The sequence below is a fragment of the Pipistrellus hanaki genome, assembly GCF_964339955.1.
Source record: "Pipistrellus hanaki genome assembly, chromosome: 15".
Taxonomy (NCBI): domain Eukaryota; kingdom Metazoa; phylum Chordata; class Mammalia; order Chiroptera; family Vespertilionidae; genus Pipistrellus; species Pipistrellus hanaki.
Genome location: NC_140517.1, coordinates 4,505,686 through 4,528,768, shown reverse-complemented (window position 1 = coordinate 4,528,768; position 23,083 = coordinate 4,505,686). Strand labels below are relative to the sequence as shown.

General features: G+C 50.3%; 2 protein-coding genes across 2 annotated transcripts in view; both read right to left on the bottom strand.

The window, feature by feature from the left end:
- Positions 1-1,683: 1,683 nt before the first annotated feature.
- Positions 1,684-23,083, bottom strand: part of LPCAT2 (lysophosphatidylcholine acyltransferase 2) — a 45,261-nt gene continuing 23,861 nt past the window's right edge. The window contains exons 9-14 of the mRNA XM_084861261.1: positions 22,803-22,885; positions 22,218-22,343; positions 21,081-21,234; positions 9,277-9,375; positions 6,715-6,850; positions 1,684-5,490 (exon numbers count right to left, since the gene is read on the bottom strand). Coding sequence (XP_084717387.1) covers positions 5,306-5,490; positions 6,715-6,850; positions 9,277-9,375; positions 21,081-21,234; positions 22,218-22,343; positions 22,803-22,885 — 783 coding nt within the window. The 3' untranslated portion in view covers positions 1,684-5,305. The remainder of the gene's footprint in view (positions 5,491-6,714; positions 6,851-9,276; positions 9,376-21,080; positions 21,235-22,217; positions 22,344-22,802; positions 22,886-23,083) is intronic.
- On the bottom strand, positions 13,157-15,150 carry CAPNS2 (calpain small subunit 2). The gene has a single exon (XM_084861305.1). The coding sequence runs from the start codon at positions 14,976-14,978 to the stop codon at positions 14,064-14,066; it is 915 nt and encodes a 304-aa protein (XP_084717431.1). The 5' UTR covers positions 14,979-15,150; the 3' UTR covers positions 13,157-14,063.

Below are 23,083 nucleotides of genomic sequence, written 5' to 3'. Positions count from 1 at the left end.
TAAAGTTGTTAAATAACGGACTTGAGAATAAAAAAAAAATTGTCCTGGGCCCTAACCAGTTTGGCTCAGTGGATAGAGCTTCGGCCTGAGGACTGAAGGGTCCCAGGTTTGATTCCGGTCAAGGGCATGTGCCTCTGTTGCGTGCACATCTCCAGGAGGGGGTGTGCAGGAGGCAGCTGATCGATGTTTCTAACTTTCTATCCTTCTCCCTTCCGTTCTATAAAGAAATCAATAAAATATATATTTTTAAAAATCATGCAAAGGGGGAACCAGAGTAGAACTTCTCAGCACTAGTATTAAAGAGAAAAAAAAATGTTAAAAGGAGCTGGATGAGAAAAATGCATTATATCCAAGAGAACGATGAAGAGAACGACTTCTAACTTCTCGTCACAGACGATAAAAGTGCTAAAAGGAAAAAGTCAACCTGGAACTCTGTATTCGGGAAATATTCCGATCCAATGACGGCAAAAATACAGACACGTCTGGAGAAAAGGAAGCTGAGAGCTCGTTGTCAGGAGACTTGCACGAGATTGGTTCTAAGACGTCCAACGGGAAAAAATGTTGGCATTGCCCGAAGAAATAAAGAGCAACAGAAACAGCAAACATGCTGATACACAGACCCTTCCCCATGCGTTTTGACTTGACTGCTGAGAATAAGAATGATAATATCCGTGGAGTTAAAAACCCGTAGAAGAAATAGGACAGCAGCACACGTGACGAGAGAGGGTCAGACGGGAGCATCTTGTTGGAAGGTTCCTGTTACATCAAATGAAAGATGTGCATTGTAAACTCCGGAACAACCACTCACGGTACACAAATAAGTATGGCTAGCTAAGGAGCCAAAAGAGAGTATAAAATGACAACATGGTTAAAAAATGGTTTAATCCAAAATAAGCCAGGAAAGGAGGAAAAAAGGTCAAAGAACAGATGAAATGGAAAACAAAACGAAAGACAGTGAATTCGAGCCCATTCATACCAATGATTACAGTAAACAGAAGTAAGCTAAATGTTCCCACTGGAAGATGGAAAGGGGCCCTGGCTGGTGTGGCTCAGTTGTTTGGGAATCGTCCCATGCACTGAGGTCACCGGTTCAATTCATGATCAGGGCACATGCCCGGGTTGTGGGCTCAATTCCTGCGAGGGAGTGTGCAGGAGGCAACCAATTGATGTTTCTATCTCACATCGATGTTTCGCTCTCTCTCCCTCTCATTTCCTCTCTCTAAAATCAATAAAAACATGCTAAAAAAAAAAAAAATACAGAAATTGTCAGACAATACAAAAATGCCTCTGGGACCCTGGGACCTCTCCCCAGGTCTCAGTTCCAAGACACACATGGACCACGAAATCCTTAAGAGATGCCTATTAAATACTAAGACACAGGTCGGTTAAGAGAAAAATGACTAACCCTAAGAAAGTTGGCGAGATTCGAGGGGTGACGGTAACAACAGGACAAAGAGTGTGACTGGAGTTAAAAAGGGATATTCATCATGGTCCAAAGGCCAGTTCATCAAGATGACAGAACAATAAGAAATAATCATGACCTAGGGCAGAACTTCAGACAAACTGGCAGCGGATCAAATCACAATTGCAGCTGGACGTCTCAACCTCCTTCAATAATTAATAGGAGGGGTAAACAAAAAAATCAGTGAGGATAAAGAAGGATGCAGGACTATCAACAAACTGGATCTAACCGGTATTTATAGAACATTACACCCAGCAATTGCAGGAGACACGTTCTTTTCAAGTACACACAGAACATTCACCACGATACACACTTGGCTGGGCCACGAAATGAGTCTCACAACATGTTAAAGAACTGAAATTAAAAAAAAAAAAAAAGACCATAAAAAGTTTGCGGCCTCGACCTAACACCCAGGCCAAGGCAGACATCTTTCCTCAGTGTTTTCCTTTTCTAGTGAGTTTTCTAGTTCCTTCTTTTACTGAGCGTGGTCCTTCAAGCGTCTGCTTGTTTCCTTCCCCGAGGCCCCAGCTCCAAGTCTCACCCCTCAGAGAAAATTCTGTCTCTGTCTCCCATTGCCACGAAATACGAATTCTCGTTCTTCCAGAGATTGGCCGGTGTCCACAGACTACCTTCCCTGCCTTCTCCCAGGGCTGGTTTTCAGCTCCCTTTTCATTGCTTGGCCTTGACGGGTTTCCCTTCGTGTCTTTCACACTCAGCCAAGCTTTCCGAATACGTTGGTGCTGCTCTGTTTGGCACGCCAGGGGTTTTGTGGCCACAGGGCTCTCCGATGCTCTGGTTTCCATCCTTCTGGAACCCGAAGCCGGCCTTGTCATTCTTCAGTGATTGAGGGGTTCAGGTTACCTTGGCCGAAACAGAAGTCCCCACAGGTAGAGCCAGACCGGCCTTGGGTTTGCACTCCAGCCCTGGGACGAGCCAGTTACGTAACCCTGAGCAGTGAGGAAACCTTTCTGAGCCTTCATGTCTACGTGGGTTTCTACAATACATAATCCCGGGTTTTCTGGTTCGTTGTAAAGACGATCGCTATGCTAATACAACGCAAGGCAGACACGCAAGGGAAGATAGCATCATCTTACTCATCCACTCACCGCATACTGAGCGCTTCCTATGTGTCAGGAGCATCTCAGTGCTAGGAATAACAGACGATGCACATATAAACATATAAACACACGTGTAAAAGCAATCAAAAAGGTCGTACGATTGAGAAGGGCTGCAGGGACTGAGTGGGCTTTTGACATTAGATGATGGGAGGTTCCTATTAGAACATTTAAAAATTAGATGATTGCACAGCTCTCTGTATATGCCATTAAAAAAAAAAAGGCACTGAATGGTACGGTGTGTGAATCACATCTCCATGAAATGCAGTTCCTTACTATCCATCCCACATGGAAGTGGAGGAAGGCTTCTTTAAAAGATGGTTTGGTTAAGGTGGCGTGAAAGTAGAGGCCTCGTCCGAATAACACCAAGGATCACGGCTCAGGCTGCTGCACACCTCCCGCCAGTCAAAAGCCAACTTTTGCACCCTTGGCTAAAATGTTGAGTTTTTTCATTAAAGTCATGTCTGACATTTCCTAAAGCTTCAATGCAAAGAGGATTAATCATATTCATAAATATGCAAATGGGTTCAAACCACAATATTAAAAAGGCCTATTACGTTTGAGACAAAAAAAGAGCAAAACCAGAATTTTTTTTTAATGGCCACGATTTTAGGTAGCAGTTCTGTTTGTTCAGTATCGTAATAAAATAGGAATATTACATTGGCAGAAGTGGAATTAAAGGGCATACAATGTTATTTTAAAATAGGCAGACAACGAATGGGGTCACTTCCTAGAGCCTCATATAAAGCTTTTATTTTTCAATGATACTTTTTTCATGACCAGAAGGATTAACATGTGGCTTTTCTATGATATATAAAAAAAAAAAAATAGTCACGGTACCTGAGTATTACATACATTCAATTGCAGATGACAAACACTATTGGAAACTTAAGACTTTTTTAATTCCTTCAGCAATTGTTTCCAGTTCATTCAATGCTTTTTGTCTAAGTAGCTTTAAAATACATAAAAAGCAAACGATTATATATATACTCTGACAAAGTTTCTAGTAAACAATTATTCAAACACACAGGTACTCATTAAATTAGAACACGCAAGTGCTTAATATGTGAGCTACAGTAGTTTAAGGTCATGACTCCTGATTAAATAGAAATGCCAACATCTCTCTCGTAAGACTTTCAATTTCAAAAACAGCCTTCGTAGCACACTGGCTTGGGAGTGACTTGCCATGATCTTCAGACACATAAGCAAAACCACGGGTTTAAATGCAAAGACTAAATTCAGAGTCTGCACCAACTCATTCTGATGCATTAGACGAAAAAAATCGGTTCTCTGTTCAAAATTTCCAACATAAACCATATTGACACCATATGGTACATGCGTGGCATCCAATAAAAATGGCAGGAGAGGGAAGTGATTGGTTAACCCAGTGGTCGGCAAACTCATTAATCCAGAGCCAAATATCAACGGTACAACGACTGACATTTCTTTGAAGAGCCACATTTGTTAAACTTATTCTAATGCCACTTCTTCAAAATAGAATCACCCAGGCGGTGGTATTTTGTGGAAGAGCCACACTCCAGCAGCCAAAGAGCTGCATGTGGCTCGCGAGCCGCCGTTTGCCGACCGCTGCCTTAGAACCCTTTGTGCTTTCCCCGTACTGTAGGTACCTTAGACAAGTTCTAAAACTTGAGCGGACAGATAACAAAACACAACTCCCACTTGGACGGTCACGCTATGAATCCTAATATCATATCAGCAGGGGAAATCGGATTCATTTACTGGCAAGAGCTACGTTCTAAGGCTGCTGTCCGGCTCAAATGAAACTACACTCTGCGGCACACGATTCATTTTCTCATTAGGCGATCAATGCTCCTTCAATAAGGCAATTCCCACTGCGCCCATGGCCACGGCGGCCGCCTGTGAAATCAAGTTCTCCATCAGCGGACTGTGCAAAAGGGTCTAACTCCCCTCAGCCGGGGGTTTGGGGGTGAGGCGGAAGGAAGCAGGGATTGTTAAGGGCCTCGTCTCGTTAAAGAGAGTTCTCCTTGCTGATCCAACCACAGTCACCGATCCAAGAAACTGGAAATAGGGGGTCAGGGGGGAATAATCTGTAAAACGGAAGGTAAAAAATTCTGCACTGTCCCTCGGACTCTTCATTCTTATTTCCAGAGTGGAAAGGGACCAGAGATGACAAAACAGTACTTATTTTTCCTTAGAAAACTCTTCACCGTGTGGATGAATATGCTCCAGGAAGAGAATATACTTCATTCATTTGGATGTGCAAACTCAATGGGAAAATCTGCAAAAACATGCTTATCACCAGTAAGCCAGTCCGTACAGTACAACAAGGCAGGAAAAAATACATTACCTGACCTACACATGTGAATGAAAGCATCTTAATAAAAACTATCCTTTTTTTATTTTATAAAAAACCTTTCCATTTAAAAATTTTAAAAATATAATCCTCACCCGAGGATATATTTCTATTGATTTGAGAGAAAGAGAGAGAAATATTGATATGAGGAACATAGATCAGTTGCCTACCCCTGCACATGCCCCAACATGGGATTGAACCCATAACATAGGCATGTGCCCTGACATCCTTTAGTGCATGGGAGGGTGGTCAACCAGTGGAGCCACCCAGCCAGGGCCAAGTTTTCCAGTTCATACATCATCATGACTCAATAATTTACAATGTTACGACTGATCCATGCCGTCCGGATCCTGGAGAACAGCCGCTCTGCCCTCCGTGCCGGGCATGCGTCTCTCAGTCCTCTTTCTTGTCTGAGGTGCTCTCGGCGTGGCTCTCAGGACAGACTTTGTTGCTGGCCGTGGCGGGCGCTGCGGGGCCCGGCTCTGGCAAGGAGAACACGTGGCCGGCCTGCAGTTCCAGGTACGTCGTAAAGATCCTCGCGTATTCCGGGTGCTTGAGGGCGAAGCTTTTAAATTCCTCTGGAAGAAGGGAGGAAACCAAGCCCAGTAAGTGGAGGTGGAGATTCTCTTGGCACATGACTTTAATAAGATAATCACTTCCAACGCCTATGACTCAACCCTCCTCAATTTGGACAACTACTTGGGAAGACAGCGTTCCCAGGACTTAGTGAAGTTGAAAGACATGCACGTCCTGGGACCCACTAATTCTATCCCCAACGTGTACAGAACCTAGAGACATGGATGCCTCGTGTGTCCCGGGAGACACGGATGAGAATCCCGGGGCAACATTATTAGTTGGAGGTAAAAAATGGACAAAGAGCACGTGTTTGTCAACAGCGGACATGGCTAACTACATGTAGACGTGTTCGTGGCACATGATGCTGTAAGGCGATGACAATGAAGGGACAAAGATGCAGATGCCTCTTGAAGCCGCTGTGCTGAATGAAACGAGCCAGATACAAACGAACACCACGTGTCCGAGTCTGTTCTATAAATTCCGAAAACTCGGGCAAAATGGAAATGGAGGGAAGCTGATGGAGCTTGTTTGGCCAAGGGAACCTGGTCTTTGAACCCGCTTGCTCTGTGGGCCTATGAAGAAGGGATGTGAACCCAATGTCCTATTTCTACCCGTGGATTTACTTTATAACCCTGTGATGGCCAGGAGCCTGCTTCACAGCACAATGAGATGACTCAGGAATGCTTGAAGGTGGAACAGGTCTTGAGGATGAGGACGTCACCAGACAGAGCCAAGTCATTCTTTGCAACCACAAGAGTATTTGCATTCATAGGCGACTTTACACTGAGTGGTCAGATTATGATGATCTCTGAACACATAGTAATCTGGCCATTAAGTGTACATCCTGTATAATAAAATGGTAATATACAAATTGTCCCCTCAACCAGGAGCTCAACCAGCAGGCAGGCTGGCCAACTGTCCATGTCCCCTCCCCTGGGCCAGGCTGGCCAGACCCCACCCATGCACGAATTCATGCACCAGGGCCTCTAATATATAAATAATATAAATGAGTTACTCTGTATACAATGTTTAGAAGACCACATAGCATATGGTATGTCCTCAATAATTAACTACTACCACTGCAACTAGTACTACCATCATCATCATCATCATCATTTCTACTGTCAATAAAATTAGTGGAAAGCAACAATACCCTTGTCTGAGAGTCAGTCCACAGTCCGATGCCCTCCTTGTAAACTGAGTCAGGCGCCCAACCGCCTACTCACCATAGGACACAGAGTCCCCCTGGGCTATCTCCTTGAAGAGACCGGAGCCGTCGAGGTCAGGCACCCCGAGGGAAGCCTGCAGAATGGTGGAAAACTCCTCCTCGGAGATGTAGCCGTCCTCATCGAGGTCAAAGAGCTGCAGGGAACGGGAAGAAAAGGCAGGAATGAGCTCCCTCAGAGCCAGCCTGGTACGGAGTCATCTCGGGGAATAAACTCTGGGATAATGCAAACGTCCATCGCGCCGGGGCCAGGGACACGTTCCTGAAGAAAGCAGGGTGTCTGTGGCCCTCGCCACACGTCTAGGTGAGTGGGGGGGGGGAGGGGGGAGACAGAATTACAATAGAGGCCACCACATGCACAGGGCAGAAGGACATGGGAGTCCCGCGGAGGAGAGAAGGGGGACTCCTCTATGTATATTAGAGTCCCAGTGCGCACACACACACACACACACACACAGGCCAGATTATTACGTGTTCAGAGATCATAATCATCTGGCCACTCAGTGTGAGTCTGTGTGTGTGTGTGTGTGTATATATATATATATATATATATATATATATATATATATATATGTATGTATATGTGTGTGTGTGTATATGTGTGTGTGAATATATATATATATATATATATATATATATATATATATATATATATATATATATAGAATGCCAAAATATTTACAAACACATCCGAGAAGGTTAAAAAGTAACCAATACAAAGCATGACCCTTGCCTTACTGGAAAAAAGAAGAGCTAATTCATAGTTTTAGGTCCCCCTTTCCTCACCCTGCCTCCCAAACCAAGGCCTAGGCTGGACAAAAATCTCAAGACTTCTCTATAAACAGTAATTACCGTGATGAGGGCCACATTTTCTATCAGGCCTCTCATTGGTGAACCCCAAGTGCACATCTGCCCGGCTACACTTATAATTACGCTTACATTCCCAAAACAGAACAGAAATATCTGGGCCGGAAAAAGCGAGCCTCGGGAGTAATTTTAGGTTTCGTGATGAATAAGTCTGCAAAAGCCAAAAGCTTTCCACTTGGAAGACGTTCTGGCCCTGGCCGTCTGACCATCTGCGAAGCATCAGCCGCGTCGGTTCCGGGCAGGCCTCCCAGTTAACCCGGTCCGCACCGCTCGGACATAAGAAGGAAACCCAGACCCGGGACTCCTCGGCCCAGGATGGGAGACACACACATTTCTGAGGCTCAGATGCGAGAGAGGGCTCAGGGAGGAAGTCCTTCTAGATAATAGGGGTGGGGGGCCGAAACCGGTTTGGCTCAGTGGATAGAGCGTCGGCCTGTGGACTGAAAGGTCTCAGGTTCAATTCCGGTCAAGGGCATGTACCTTAGTTGCGGGCACATTCCCGGTTGGGGGTGTGCACGAGGCAGCTGACTGATTCTCTCTCGTCGATGTTTCTGACTCTCTATCCCTCTCTCTTCCTCTCTGTAAAAAATCAATAAAATATATATATTTTTAAAAATAGAGGTGGGGGGGTACTTGTTGGGGCCCCGGGTAAATCCTCTTCTCAGAGAAACCCAGGAAGGACTGAGAGGGGGAGACAGGGAGAGAGAAGGTCCCCCAGCTGACGCTGTGGACAGAAGCAGGGAGAGCACCACACGTGGTTCAATGATGAGACCAGCAGCCACAGCTGGACAAGGCAGGGGGAGAGGGGGTTTGTGCTTTACTGGAGAGCAGACTGGACACGGTTAGGATTTGGGAGGGGGCACCCCCACCCCCATTGAAACACTAGTGTTAGCCCCTTTCAACTCAGAAGAACCCCAAACACACTTTGGGAATGTATTCTTCCATCTCTCTCTGTTTTTAATTTTAAAGAGAGAAGAAGGGGGAGGGAGAGAGAGAGAGAAACATCAATGAGAGAAACGTTGATCAGGTGCCTCCAGTACCCACCCCGACTGGGCATCCAGCCCACAGCCTGCGCCCGGGAGGACACCCAGCCAGGGCTCTCCCATGTCTGTTTTGCACACGGAAGTGATGGTGAAGCCGGGGTCCTCAGAATGGACACCCGGGAGGACCGGGGCCACAGTCCTATCTGCCTGTCCCCCACACGGCTGTAAAAATACATGTGGTGCTGCAGGAAGGCACAGAGGGGAGACCCTGGGACAGTTTGGATGGGTTCACCGGGGACCACCACCCCCAAACACACCCCCACCGGACAAACACCTTCACCACAAACCCGGACACCCAGAGTGAGAGGCCAGGACACAGCCCGACGCCCTGAGGGAGGGAGGGAGGGAGGGAGGGAACGGGTGAGGAGCGACAGGCGGTGATTGTTTATGACCCTCACGCTGGGGCTTGGAGAGAGGGAGGCGGGAAAGAGCTAATTTTTTAAGCTAATTTGTGAAACCGCCTGCTCCTCGGAGACCCGGGCCGCTCGTAGGAGACCTTTGCGCTTAGACGGGGGCCCGCGCTCCCCTCGGCTCGGGAGCCACGGTCCTAATCGCGTTAGCCCCGCCGCCTGTCAATGCGGATCCATCAGCCCCGCGTAACCGGCCCCCGTAATGCACTTAGCGCCAGCGCCTGTCTGCGGGGCGGGCGGTACCTTGAAGGCCACCTGGATGATGTCCTCGGTGTTGGCGGGGTTGCACAGCACGGCCAGGCCGATCACGTACTCGCGGAAGTCGATGCTGCCGTCGTGGTTCTGGGAGGGAGGGGAGACACCGGTGAGTGAAGGGCGGGAAGCATCAACCACCACGTCGGTGCCAGGCAGGCCGCCCAGCTAGCCCGGCTCACCCCGCTCGGACATAAGAAGGAAACCTAGACCTGGGGACTCCTCCTCGGTCAGGATGGGAGACACGCCTGTTTCTGAGGCTCTGCCCGTCCACCTGCTGCTGGGCACGGCCCGCAAGGTGAAGGTCGGGCCTGCTGCCAGCAGCCCAACACTCTCCTGAGCTGAGCCGGCGGGAAAAGAGTTTGTGCGGAGGTGAGACAGAAGCCGGGGTCGGGGGGCACCCACTCCTAGATCGCGAGGAAGAAAACGGTATTTCCGTGTAGCAGTAAACACAAACGTTTTATCACCAAGACTCCGTGAGAGGGCTCCATGGCACCCAGCCTGATTCTTTTTATTTAAAACAAACACACAAAAAAAGTATTTGTATTGATTTCAGAGAGGCAGGGTGAGGGGAGAGAGAAACATCAAGGATGAGAGAGAATCATGGACCGGCGGCCTCCAGCACACCCCACACTGGGGATGGAGCCTGCAGCCTGGGCCTGTGCCCTGACCGGGAATTGAACCGTGAGCTCCTGGTTCATAGGTCAACACTTAACCGCTGAGCCACGCCGGCTGGGCCCAGTGTGGTTCTTGGGCTCAGCCTGGCCGGAGCCCCCCTGGAGGCAGGACCCAGGACTTCCATGCCACGTGGGGCTGAGCGCACCCTGCGCCATGAAGGGAGGCCCGCCACCTGGCCAGCTCCAGTGGGCCACTAAAGGGTCCCTGAGCAGCCCTCCCCCTGTAGACAGTGGAAGGGGAGGAAAAGGGGAATTGAGGCACAAGCACAGCCACGTTCTTTCCTCTTTCCAGCCCGAATCTGCAATCAGCCAGCAGCCAGGGGGCGGACCTGAGCTCCATGCCTGGCCCCTCAGTGGTGTCAGGCCCCTGGAGATGTGGCAGAAGCCTCGGGACACTACACCCACCCAGCGTGGCACTAAGCGTACCCCCTATGAGATGTTTCCTGAGGCCACGCTGGAGAGGGGGCTGGTCATCCTCACCCGGGCTGACTGAAGGCAGCATTTCCCTGCACAGACAGACAGGGACTGTGCAAGGATGAAATGGGCAGGAAGGAGAGAGAGAGAGAGAGAGAGAGAGAGAGAGAGAGAGAGAGAGTGAGTGATGGGGGGGGGGAAGAGGGCAAGGCAGAGAGGGAGGGAGGATGGGAGAAGGAGATGGGAGAGATAACTAGGAAGGGAGGGAGGGAGGGAGGGAGAGAGGAAAAAAGGAAAAATGAGATGGGAGAGAGGGAAGAGGCGGGGAGGGAGGAAGCAGGAGAACCTCAGACATCCAGGTGTTAGAGCCATTCTGGCAGCCAAATCGTCCAAGCGATGAGTTCCCAGATAAACAATGAACTGGTAGCAACACGGCTAGGGCGGGGCTGGATGGACTAACCCATGTCTGGCACCAGTCAGCGTGTGATCCATACATGAAACAGACCGGGCCCTGCAGCAGCCAGCAGAGAGAGGCTGCATCCTGAAGACACTCACAGACACAGGGGGCCTCGGCCTTCAGCTGGCCCGTGCCCAGTCACCCCAGAGTCAGGGAGGAGGGGTTCTGTTTGCCCCAATACCCCTTCAGAGGGCACTTCCACTCACGTACCCAACGGCAGGACCGATTTTCTGGGTGCCGACTGTTTTATCCGAGGAGCGCTACAGATAACCCTCGGAAATAAGTAACGCTAAGGGCGTTTTGAGGTCAACAGGCACCTCCAAAAACATTTCGAAGGCCCCACCATGGCTGCGCTGTGCAAACCACTGATGAGGTTTCTGACTGAGGCTGCTAGATAAAAATCAGCGTTTACAAGTAGATGCACTATTATTAAAAAAAAAAAAAAAAAAAAAAGGGTGTGTGTGTGTGTGTGTGTGTGTGTGTGTATGTGCCCTTTACATCCTTTACATTAATGTATGAATATTGACCATGTTGGGTACAGAGCGCACAGTACTTCCTGCCACAGGTCGTAGAATTCGGTGGATTAAATGGAGAAGAAGGTGTTTTTCAAAATCACCTGGGGTATTTTGAAATTTAAAAATGTAGAAGTGCAATTTCAAGTATTTATTTTAAAATGAATGTACGTTCTTTTCCCCTTACTCTAGTGACTGCACTGCTTGCTATTAAACATGTTAGGATAACGGGATGGGGTGACAGGAATCTGAGGCTCTAGGTATTCTCCCAGGTAAACATGGCAAATAAAAAAAAAAAGTATTAGGTAAACACTGCCTCTTACACAGAAAATGTGCCTTTAAAATATCAACTGTTGCCGAAACCGGTTTGGCTCAGTGGATAGAGCGTTGGTCTGCGGACTGAAAGGTCCTAGGTTCGATTCCGGTCAAGGGCATGTACCTTGGTTGCGGGCACATCCCGGTAGGGGGTGTGCAAGAGGCAGCTGGTCGATGTTTCTCTCTCATCAACGTTTCTAGCTCTCTATCCCCCTCTCTTCCTCTCTGTAAAAAATCAATAAAATATAAAAAAATAAAAATAAAATAAAATATCAACTGTTGGACGATGCCCTACCCACAGAGCCACACCAGCCAGGGCACCACTAAGAAATTCGATTACACCATTTCCACCGTCACAACCGTCCTCTGGGCGAGTCCAGAGGGAAAGGAAGAACTCATCTCCCAACTCAGGAGCCCTCCGAAGCCGCCAGGGAGAGGGAGGAGATGCCCTGAACACCGGAGAGGCAGGGGGGGGACCCCGCGCACAGCAGGCCAGTGAGCCGAGGCTGGGTCTCTGTGTGCGGACTCTGGATTCTGCCTCCACTGCCGCCATCACCGCCTGCATCCGGATGATAAAGCCCAGCCGGGGGCCACACCGGAGAAAGGCACGATGGGGGTGTCTGTCTCGGATGCCCACCTTCCTTCTCCGGATACTGGCAATGCTGACCCTCCTGCTGGGCCTCGGTTTCGGCTGAGACGTTTGCAAAGCACTGTGTGGGACAGCCTTCGTCAGAGCTGTGGCCGTCAGCTCTGGCTGCCCATTAGAATCTCTAGGAAGCTGGAAAGGTACACCTCGCTGAGCCCCTCTGCCACTGATTCTTAGTGAACCCGTGGGGAGTGGGACTCAGGGACCGGCCTTCCTCACAAGAACCTGCACGGAGGAGCCGCGATATTGATATACAGCTGTATGAAAATACTAGTGGCCCAGTGCACGAAATTTGTGCATGGAACGGGGGATGTCCCTCAGCCTGGCCTGCACCCTCTCCAATCTGGGACTCCTTGGGGGATGTCCAACTGCCGGTTTGGGCCCAATCCCTGTGGATGTCCAACCGGTAGTTGGACATCCCTCTCGCAATCCAGGACCGCTGGCTCCTAACCGCTCACCTGCCTGCCTGCCTGATCGCCCCTAAACACTCTGCCTGCCGACCTGCTTGCCCTCAATTGCACGCCACCCTCCCCCACTGGTCTTCTCGCCCCCCCCTCCCCGACCCCCACCAGCCTGATCGCCTCCAACTGTCCCGCACTGGCCTGATCACTCCTAACTGCCCTCCCCTCCTGGACTGATTGCCCCCAACTGCCTATGCCTTGGCCCCACCACTATGGCTTTGTCCGGAAGGTCTCCTGGTCTAATTAGCCTATTACCCTTTTATTAGTATAGATATACATTTCTATTTCGCTGTATATATCACAGAACTGATTGCGATGTATGTAAGTTTTCCTTTCTTTTTTTCTCTATTTCATTGTGTGTTTTTTGTGTGTGTGTTTTTTTTCCTGTCTGGTTCCCAGAGAGGAACAACAACAACAATGATATCCCTTGTTCCAAGGCAGGGCAAGACCTGACAGGCGCTGGCCGGGCGCTGAGCACGCCTGATCTCGTGTGAAGTCCGCGCCAGAGGGTTCAGGCTGGTCCCTACGGCTGCCAGAGACATTCTGGCTGTGGGCACGCCCTTCCCTCCCCCGCGCCCCAGACCCGCTTCACAAATGCAACGAAGCCCAGCCAAATTGCTACAGGCTTTTTCCACCAGAAGGAATTCTAGAACTTGAGACAGATGCTCCACCAAAAAAAAAAAAAAAAGAGAAAAAAAGACTACTCCCCTTCTCTAAAACTGCCTCTTCCCCGGTCCCAACCCTGTGTCTACAGTTACACAGATTTCCAAGGAAAGCTTTTTTCCAGCTCATTTACATAGTGGACATGCCAGACATAAAATTAAGAGGAAAACACAGGTTTTGAACATCCCTCCTCCCCACCTTTTATAGACAAAAAATAATAATAATAATAATAATAAAAAATTCCTGAGGGCTTTTTTTTATTTATTCCAACTGTTTTTTTTCCCCAAACTTAATTCTCACCAACAACACATGTCTTGCTCCTCGGAATGCATTCCCTCTCTGAGCAATAGCCTGTCTACATCCACGGCCTTCCAGCCCCTCCCTGCACCCCCGTCAGATCTGTGAGTCCGTACAAAGCCGATCCACAGACCACTCCCGAGCCTTCTCGTGGCAAATCTGTTTTAATGAAGCGGCGAAAGCAGCGCAAGCCCAGCACATGCAGAAGGGGTCGCCGGAGAGGACAGCTGGGGGACGGGGCATCTGCAGCCACACGCGGGGTGTGGGGGGTGCTTTCGGCAGGCGGTCCCGTCCTCCGGGGACGCAGGGGGCGTGGGGCCTGGCCCTCGGAGCCCCTCAGGAGTACATGGTCAGCTGCAGCCACTCCTGGATGGACACCTGGATGCGGCCATCGGCGTCCCTGTCCAGGGACTTGAAGGCCCGGAACATGGCGTCCAGGCGGACCAGGCAGCTGACGAAGCTGTTGAAGTCCATGCTGCCGTCCTCCTCGTCGGCGTAGCGCCGCACGATCATGCGGTGCAGCCCATCGCTGAGCTGGAAGCCGGCGGCCTGCAGGGCGGCGCGCAGCTGGGCGGCCGGCAGGGCGCCCCCGCCGGGCCCCGCGTGCTGCCTGTACACGCACTGCCACTTGCGCAGGTTGCCCCACAGGTACTTGAACTCCTCGAAGCCCAGCTTCCCGTTGGTGTCGCTGTCCATCACGGACACGATGCTGCGGCAGGTGTCCAGGCTGAAGCCGTCCGTCTGCAGGTCCCGGTGCTTGGACAGCACCTTGTTGAGGATGTGCATGAGGTCGGTGGCCCCCACCTCCATGTTGGGGCCGGCCAGCTGGGCGAACTGCTGCCGGAACCGCCTCACCTCCTCGCTCTCGCTGGCCTCCACCTGGGTGAAGTGCTGCTGGGTGGGGGGGGGCTCCGGGGTGTACTGGGCCGCCGCGGCCTCGCTGATGAGGTTCACGAGCCCGCCGACGATCCCTCCGACAACCCCTCCTCCTCCTCCTGCTCCTCCTGCTCCTCCTCCTCCTCCTCCTCGCCGCTGGCCTCCTCCTCCGAGAAGGCCTCCCAGGGCTTCCCCGAGGCCTCGGTCTGCGCCTTCCAGAAACGCCTTTGCGAGAAACATGCTTCCCGTGGAAGGAGAGGGACGAGGAGAGCCGGAACGGAGCCTGCAGGATGGAGCTCCCGGGTGGAAAAACTGGCTCCTCTGTCTGTCCCGGCTCCACGGCACCACGCCCTGCGGCCCACATGCGGCCCACATGCCTGGGCTCCCCTCCCACTGGAGCTGCCTGGATTCCACGAGGTCCTAGCACCTGCCATTTTTTAGGGAGCTCTCCTGACAAATATTCCTGATCTATGATAATAGAAGGGTAATATGCTCATTAGACCGGATGTCCTTCAGGACGGACGAAGCCGGGGCTACGAGGGAAGCTGGGGTTCCGGGGGCCAGAGGGAAGCCGGTGCCGGCAGCAGGGGGAAGGCAGGCCTACGCTTGCACGAATTTTGTGCACCGGGCCTCTGGTGCGTCTCATAAATACTCACAAGTGATCGGGTGTAGGATCATTCATCGGCTGCCTCCTGCACAGCCCCTACTGGGGTCCTATTCCATAACCTGGGCATGTGCCCTGCACGGGAATCAAACCCTGATCTCCTGGTTCCTAGGCTGTCACTCACCCACCGAGCCACGCCGGCCGGGCAGAATCTCTGCCTTTTAAAAAGACCCCCTTCCGTGTTTTTCTCAAGAACACCAGGTTTTGGAAATCTTTGCCAGAGAAAGGGGATCAGGTAAATAGGCTCCATCGCCCAGTAATTCTCCCGTTCCATGACCCTGCACGCCAACATCCCTTAGAACATAGAGTCTCGCTGTCCTTGAGTCACTGACCTTCTGTCAGGAAAGCCAGTGCCGAGAGAGCCGCGAGATCGATGGCACACAGACCCGTTACAGACGTTACTGCTTCCAGTGTGCCCTTTCTGGCTCTTTTGCCAAAAAAGCTGCCAGCCCCCGAAACACAGCTTTGTTTCCAGGGAGGATACGCGTGCACGGTGATGAGCATGGGCTGGGACCGAGCAGGAGGCACCATGAGGTGGAGGGTAGAGGCGACAGAACGGGGCGGGCTAAGCTTGCGGGTAAGGTTCCTTGCAAGAGGTCGGAGGCAGGCTGTCAAGCCGGCAACGGAGATGCCACGCCCACGGAAACCCTGAGGACGGTCTGGCGGGTAAATACGACCCTGTCCCCAGGCCCACACAGCCTCCTTGAGAACTGTGGCAGAGGAGGACAGAGCAAGTGATGACGCTGGGATGGGCATTGCAGGGCACTGTTACCGCTGTAAAAACGACTTCTGAATACATGATGTATTGAGAGGACACTGTAGCCGAAACCGGTTTGGCTCAGTGGGTAGAGCGCTGGCCTGTTGACGGAAGGGTCCCAGGTTCGATTCCGGTCAAGGACATGTACCTTGGTTGCGGGCACAGCCCCAGTAGGAGGTGTGCAGGAGGCAGGTGATTTCCTTTTTAATATATATATATATTTTTTTTTTTTAAAAAAAAAAGAGAGAAGACACCATGTCCAACAATTGTTTCTGCCCTCAACTCTCATCCCCTGGACATCTGACGGACCCTGCATCATCTCTGGAATCCAGAGAGTTCAGTACACATGTATGAGGATAAAGAAGCTAAACCAGACCTCAGGATGAAAAGGGTCTTTTCTCAAAGACATGGGACCTCTCCAACGGGGAGCAGCCCAAAGCGGTGACGAGGCCAGGCCTGGGGTCCTGGGCGCCATCTTTCTCCGGGACCCCCCCCACCTGCTATCAAACACCCGAGCGTCCAGAAGAGCAGGTCAGGATGACAAAAGGAGCTCAATACATAGCATGTTTGTTTGTTTTTTAGGACAAATGGAGACAAAAGCTAGATGACGGTTTTGTAGGCTAGCCAAGAACGTAAGGGGATGTGGAGGGATATTCAGGTCTGTCCTCCATCCCCAGAACACCTACCACAACTACATGAGACTTGGGAAAGGACTGAGAGGAGCCCTGGCTAGAGCATTGGCCTGCGGACCAAAAGCTCTCGGGTTCGATTCCTGGTCAAGGGCACATACCTTGCCTGCAGGTTCAAACCCCCTCACCCCCAGTTGGGGCGCGAGTGGAGAAACAATCAATCGATGTGTCTCTAACACATCGGTGTTTCTCCCTCTCTCCCCCTCCCCCATCCTTTCCGCACTCTCTGAGAATCAATGAAAAAAATCTCCTCACTCTTTGGGTGAGGATTAAAATAATAATAATAATAAACTTTTTTAAAAGATTAATTAAGGGAGGAAAACAAGAGGAGGAAACGGAGGGTAATGTGGGAAAGAACACGGGAGGGGCTTACAGGAGCGCTGCACACAGCTGTAGCTACCGGGAGAGCAACAGGAACACCCCACCCTTTCTCTTTCCCGCCCTTCCTCTCCCTCTCCTCCACCCCCCTCTCTAAGCATTGAGTTTGGCAAGATAAGCCACTGGGAGAGAAACAAACTAGGAAGCCACTGAACTTCCTCGTCGTCCCCATGGAGCTGTTCCCGGCGAAATCGCTTGCAGGGACTGAGAAAACAAGCCCGGCGTGGAAGTGGGCACGGGGACAGGGCAGGGCGGCAGGGACAGGGCTCGGCTTCTCAACACAGAGCCACTCTGCACCAGCTCAGACGTGCAGGCATGTCAGGAACAAAGAAAGAAGGCGAAACCGGGTTGGCTCAGTGGATAGAGCGTCGGCCTGCGGACTGAAGGGTCCCAGGTTCGATTCCGGTCAAGGGGATGTACCTTGGTTGCGGGCACATCCCCAGAAGGGGGCGTGCAAGAGGCAGTTGATCCATATTTCTCTCTCATCAATGGTTCTCTCTCTCTCCCTTCCTCTCTGTAAACATTCAATAAAATATATATGAAGAAGAAGAAGAAGAAGAAGAAGAAGAAGAAGAAGAAGAAGAAGAAGAAGAAAGAAAGAAAGAAGCCGAAACCAGTTTGGTTCAGTGGATAGAGCATCGGCCTGTGGACTGGAGGGTCCCAGGTTCGATTCCGGTCAAGGGCATGTGCCTTGGTTGTAGGCTCATCCCCACTAGGAGGTGTGCGGGAGGCAGGTGATTTCTCTCTCACCGATGGTTCTAATTCTCTATCCCGCTCCCTTACTCTCTGTAAAAAAATCAATTAAAAAAATATATATATATATATAAAGGAGAGAGAAGGACAGACAGAGACAGAGGATACAAAGGAAAGAAAAGATGGTCAGACCCATTAGGTAGTCATTCTCCTGAATTATTTTCTCTACCTTCCCGTGTGTTGGAGATCGAAGGACAAGCACTACCCAGACTAGGTCTGCATCTCACGTCAAGTCCCACCGTACAAAGAAGTGAAGAAAAGAATCACAGTCATAACTGACATGGGAGCCCCCTGACACAGAAATGTGATCCCCACACGGGCTCCCGAGGCTCGCCGTCTCCTAACTCCCAGAGCCGGCTGGACTCTCCGGGTCAGAGGGCGTCCACCCGGCCAACGAGGGATTCCTTTAATCCCCAGCTCACCCTCCCTTCCCGCCTCCCAAGTCTTCCCCCACGTGGCAGCGCTATGGCAACGATGGGGCTGGCGACAGGTGGCCTCCCGCATCCAAAGGCAGAACTGCTGTCCCAGCATCCCCGCCGCCGCCAGGGATGAACGAGTGACACCCTAAAGACAGGGCAACCTCTGTAGACACGATGTTTCATTTTGATGAAAAAATCCACGTGAGCACTAATTCTACTCTTCCCTTTCGGTCCTATTTCATGTCACTTCCCACTCCCCCGCCTCCTGTCCTTCTTGGTATGTCCCTGCCATCTTCCTTCCTGTCCTATTTATAGAAACTTTACTTAAAAGTCCTGGCCTGGTGTCTAGAGCCAAACGATAGAAACCTCTTAGGACTAGTCATAGCGTGAGTGTCAAGTTCCCGTTTCCCCAGCCTGCACAGTGAGGGCCAATGGTTTTCTTCTCCGTCTCCCTTAATCTTTTTAATTTTTATTTTTAATGCATATTTTCACTTGATTTCAGAGAGGAAGGAAGAGGGAAAGAAAGATAGAAATATCAATGATGGCAGAGAATCATTGATCGGCTGCCTTCTGCACGCCCCCTACTGGGGATGGAGCCCACAACCCGGGCATGTGCCCTGACTGGGAATGGAACTGTGACCTCCTGGTTCATAGGTCGACACTCAACCACTGAGCCACGCCGCCTGGCCTGGTCCTTTGCCCTAAACCTTCATCACACCGTAGAGCAGTGGCAGACAAGTCTATATAGTGTGTGTGTGTGTGCCATATATATATGCCTAATGATGCACACTGACCACCAGGGGGCAGATGCTCGACGCAGGAGCAGAAACCAGGCATGGAAACATGGAACAGACTGATGAATCTCAGGAGGAAGTTGGCGGGGAAGGGTGGGAAGAGATTAACCAAAAATCTTATATGCATGCTCGAGGCCCGGTGCACGGATCCCTCGGCCTTGCCTGTGGGGACTGGGGTGAAACCAGCTCTCTGACATCCCCCGAGGGATCCCAGATTGCGGGAGGGTGCAGGCCAGGCCGAGGGACCCTAGTAGAATATAAAATGTAATGGAGATTGGACATTTCACGAACAAGGAAAGATTACTTGTGTGACATAAGCAAGACCCATAGAAGGAGGTAGCCTGACCTCATGATGTTAAAGAATAGTTCATCTATGACATCACCAAGCACAGTCATTAGGAAGCTTAGAGGGCCCCGGGAAAAAAGACTAAAAGCCCCATCCTGGTTTCTGGCATCCATCTATAATTTATTCGCAAAATACCGTTTCCCCAGGGGTTGCTAGAGAACTGGAATAGGCCAGTTAAGACGGACTGAGCCAGTTAAGTCTATTTCGCCTTCTGATTGCAACTAGTAAAATGCAAAAGGCAACCACCTCTGGGCACAATGCCACAGCCGGCGGCGTGGTGAGGAAAGTCAAGAGGAGATGAACCATCAGGAAGGCACTGAAATCATGGACCTCGCCAATGAGCTGTTGAAAGAAAAGAACTAAGGGCTCAGGAATCTTTACGCAACAAAAACATTCTTCAGGGATGAACGCAAAAATCAAGTCCTTCTTAGACAAGAGAAAACGAAGAGATCACAATCCTCAGTATTTACCCGAATGAAATGCAAAACCTACGTTTGCACAGAAACTTATGCCTGAATGCTTAGCGCAATGCCATTCGTCATGGCCCCCAATTGGAAACAAATCAAACATTCGTCAGCTGAGAAACGGGCAAACCACGTGTGGTGCGTCCATACTCCACACCACGGAATACTGATCGGCAATAAAAGGAAATAGATTGCTGACACATGCACCAACCTGGCTGAATCTCAAATGCATTAGGCTGAGAGAGAGAAGCCAGACTCGAAAGGGTAGATTCTGTGTTGTCAGGGGTTAAAGGTCAGGACAGGGCTTGGCTACAAGATAATATTTTTGTGACTGTTGTGTACCTTGACCGTGCTGGTATTACATGCCTCTATGCATTGGTTAGGACTCATACAGCCTTAACCCAAAGAGTGAATTTTATGTACTGAAAAGAAATGAATAAAGAGAACTTGATACACTTTTCTAAGGAAACTTTTTGACAATTCAGGTGTCTAACTTCATGTACTTACATATTCATAAGCAGAAAACCGTGTCCCCAATATGATGACAAATGGCCAAGCATTCATTGAAACCTCTGTTATCAACTGTTATTTAGAAAATAAATTCGATTTGATTTTCACACATTTTTTGGGGAGGAAAATACAGAAACCTTCATAATACAATAGCACCACCGGGTCATCGACGGGTGAGTTGTGGTAGCGATTTTAAAATTCTTGCCAGTTACATAAACCTTCCCAACACTCTACGACCAACATGATTATGGGACCACGATATTGATACCTGGCCTGGCGTTTCAGATACACAGGCACCACCATCACGGCTACAAAACACACACATGGACTGAAAGGTCCCAGGTTCGATTCCGGTCAAGGGCACGTACCTTGGTTGTGGGCACATCCCCAGGAGGGAGTGTGCAGGAGGCAGCTGATGGATGTTTCTCTCTCATCAATGTTTCTAACTTTATATCCCTCTCCCTTCCTCTCTATTAAAAAATCAATAAAATATATTTTAAAACAAATAAAAATAAATAAATAAATAAATAAACCCACCCCATACATATACAGGTATTCTTATGATTGGGATTTAGGCGAGAAAACAAAACCATGCAATTAACCCTGGGGCTCAGCCCCGCCTCAGCGAACCCTGACCCGTGCTACTGACGCACGCTCTCAGGGAGCAGGCGCCCCCGCACGGGAGGGACCGCATCTCACTTACCCTGTCGAAGAGCGCGAACAGCTGTCTCAGCACGTCGGACACGGGCAGCTTCAGATATTCGGCAAACTCCTTGATGCCGATCCTCCCGCCTTTGGAGGAGCTGGCGATGGCCGCGTACTCATCCAGGTGCTTCCGGATGCCGTCCCAATCCAGCCTGGAGGGAGAAGTGGAAGGCATGTTTCCACATGGCTCACACCGGATCGTGCGAGCACCGAGGGGGCGTTTGTACCGTTTTAGAAAAAAAAAATGACGTGCCCGAAGAGAAAGATAGGTCTGAGGGGTACTTGAACAGGCTAGCGATGGTCAGAATTGCTACTCTATGCATCGGTTCTTATTCTGAAAGGGACGTTCTGGCCAGCCCAGGCCCGTATCATCGCCTGATGCTGTCCTCTTGGTACAGAGGCATCAGGACGGACTGAACCCTCAACCACTCAGCCTTTTCGGAGTCTGGAGGCAGCGGTACCCACACCACACGTCTCCTGTGACCAGCACATACAGTCCTGAGTTAACTGTTTTTTGAAAAACACAAAAATGGGTGAATTAAATGGGAGGCGGCCAGCGTGGCTCAGTGGATGAGCATCGACCCATGAGCCAGGAGGTCACGGTTGGATTCCTGGTCAGGGCACGTGCCAGCCTGTGGGCTCGATCACCAGCGTGGGGCGTGCAGCAGGCAGCCGCTCAATGATTCTCTCTCATCATTGATGTTTCCATCTCTTTCTCCCTCTGTCTTCCTCTTTCTGAAACCAATAAAAATATACTAAAAAAAAAAAAAACACAAACAAACAAAAACAAAACAAAAGGGGAGATAAATGCATAAGCTTGGTTTCCCTAACAAACACGAGAGCTGAGTCCTGGCAGGCTGGATGGCTGAGTGGCGTCCCATGCACCAAAGCCCTCTAGTTTGATTCCCGGTCAGAGCACAGACCCAGGCTGCGGGCTCGATCCGGAGTGGGGGGTGTGCAGGAGGCAGCTGATCGATGTTTCTCTCTCTCTCTCTCAAATCAATAAAACATGCTAAAAACACAAAGACAAGCACCAGAGCTGAGGCTTCATAAAACCAGAGACAAGAAACACACAGCAATTCAGATCTCTTCTGGACGCTGTTACGAAAACGTCGTCACTTTAGAACGCGCTTACTTCAGTTTCCGGCTGATCTTGGTGAATTCCACCAGCCCGGCTTCCATCGGCAGGGTGAGCTGCCCCGCCGAGATCATCAGTCGGCAGTCCTCATAGGTGTGGTCGGTGACAGGGATGCCCAGAGCCCTGAAAGCAGCCAAAGGCAGAGTTTTCAACCAGGTAACGATGTCCCGTTAGGCCCGAATGGGCCAACCAACCGCGGTGAGTGGAAAAGCAATCCCAGCTTTTTAAACAGGAGCTTTGGCTCCTTATGGCCAAAGAGGCGTGTGTCTCTCCTTGTTCAGATTTACTAGGGCCCCGAGGTCGAGGTCCTCGGCAATCTTACGTCTGCATGCGTCTGCCAGCGAGCCGCGCTTGCTTTGTGATTTAACTACGATAACAATGAAACGGTTGATTTCCGTCTCATGCATGGAAAGTGGTCATTTTATGGAAAGCACATGATTTGACTTCCCAAAGTTAATTGGGGGGAGGAGGGGAGGAAGATGTTAGGAAGAAAACACCCAAATCCTTAAAACTATGTTAAATGTCATTTACCAATTCTGTTCAAACTATCGACTGGGGATAATCACATATGGACATACTCACTCTGCCATCAAATTCCGGACGCGACTAGCATAAAGGACAGGATCTCTTTTCTCTTCGTCACTCGGCGTTTGAACAGGCATAAACTGAAAGATAAACACACCTTTTTATAACAACGGGCAGGGCTCCGACAGCAAATGCCAATGATATCCTATATGATACAAGCCTAATGGGCAAGTTGACCGAACGACGGAACAATCCACAGAATGACTGGTCACTATGACGCGCTCTGACCACCGGGGGGCAGATGCTCAACACAGGAGCTGCCCCCAGCCCACAGGCCC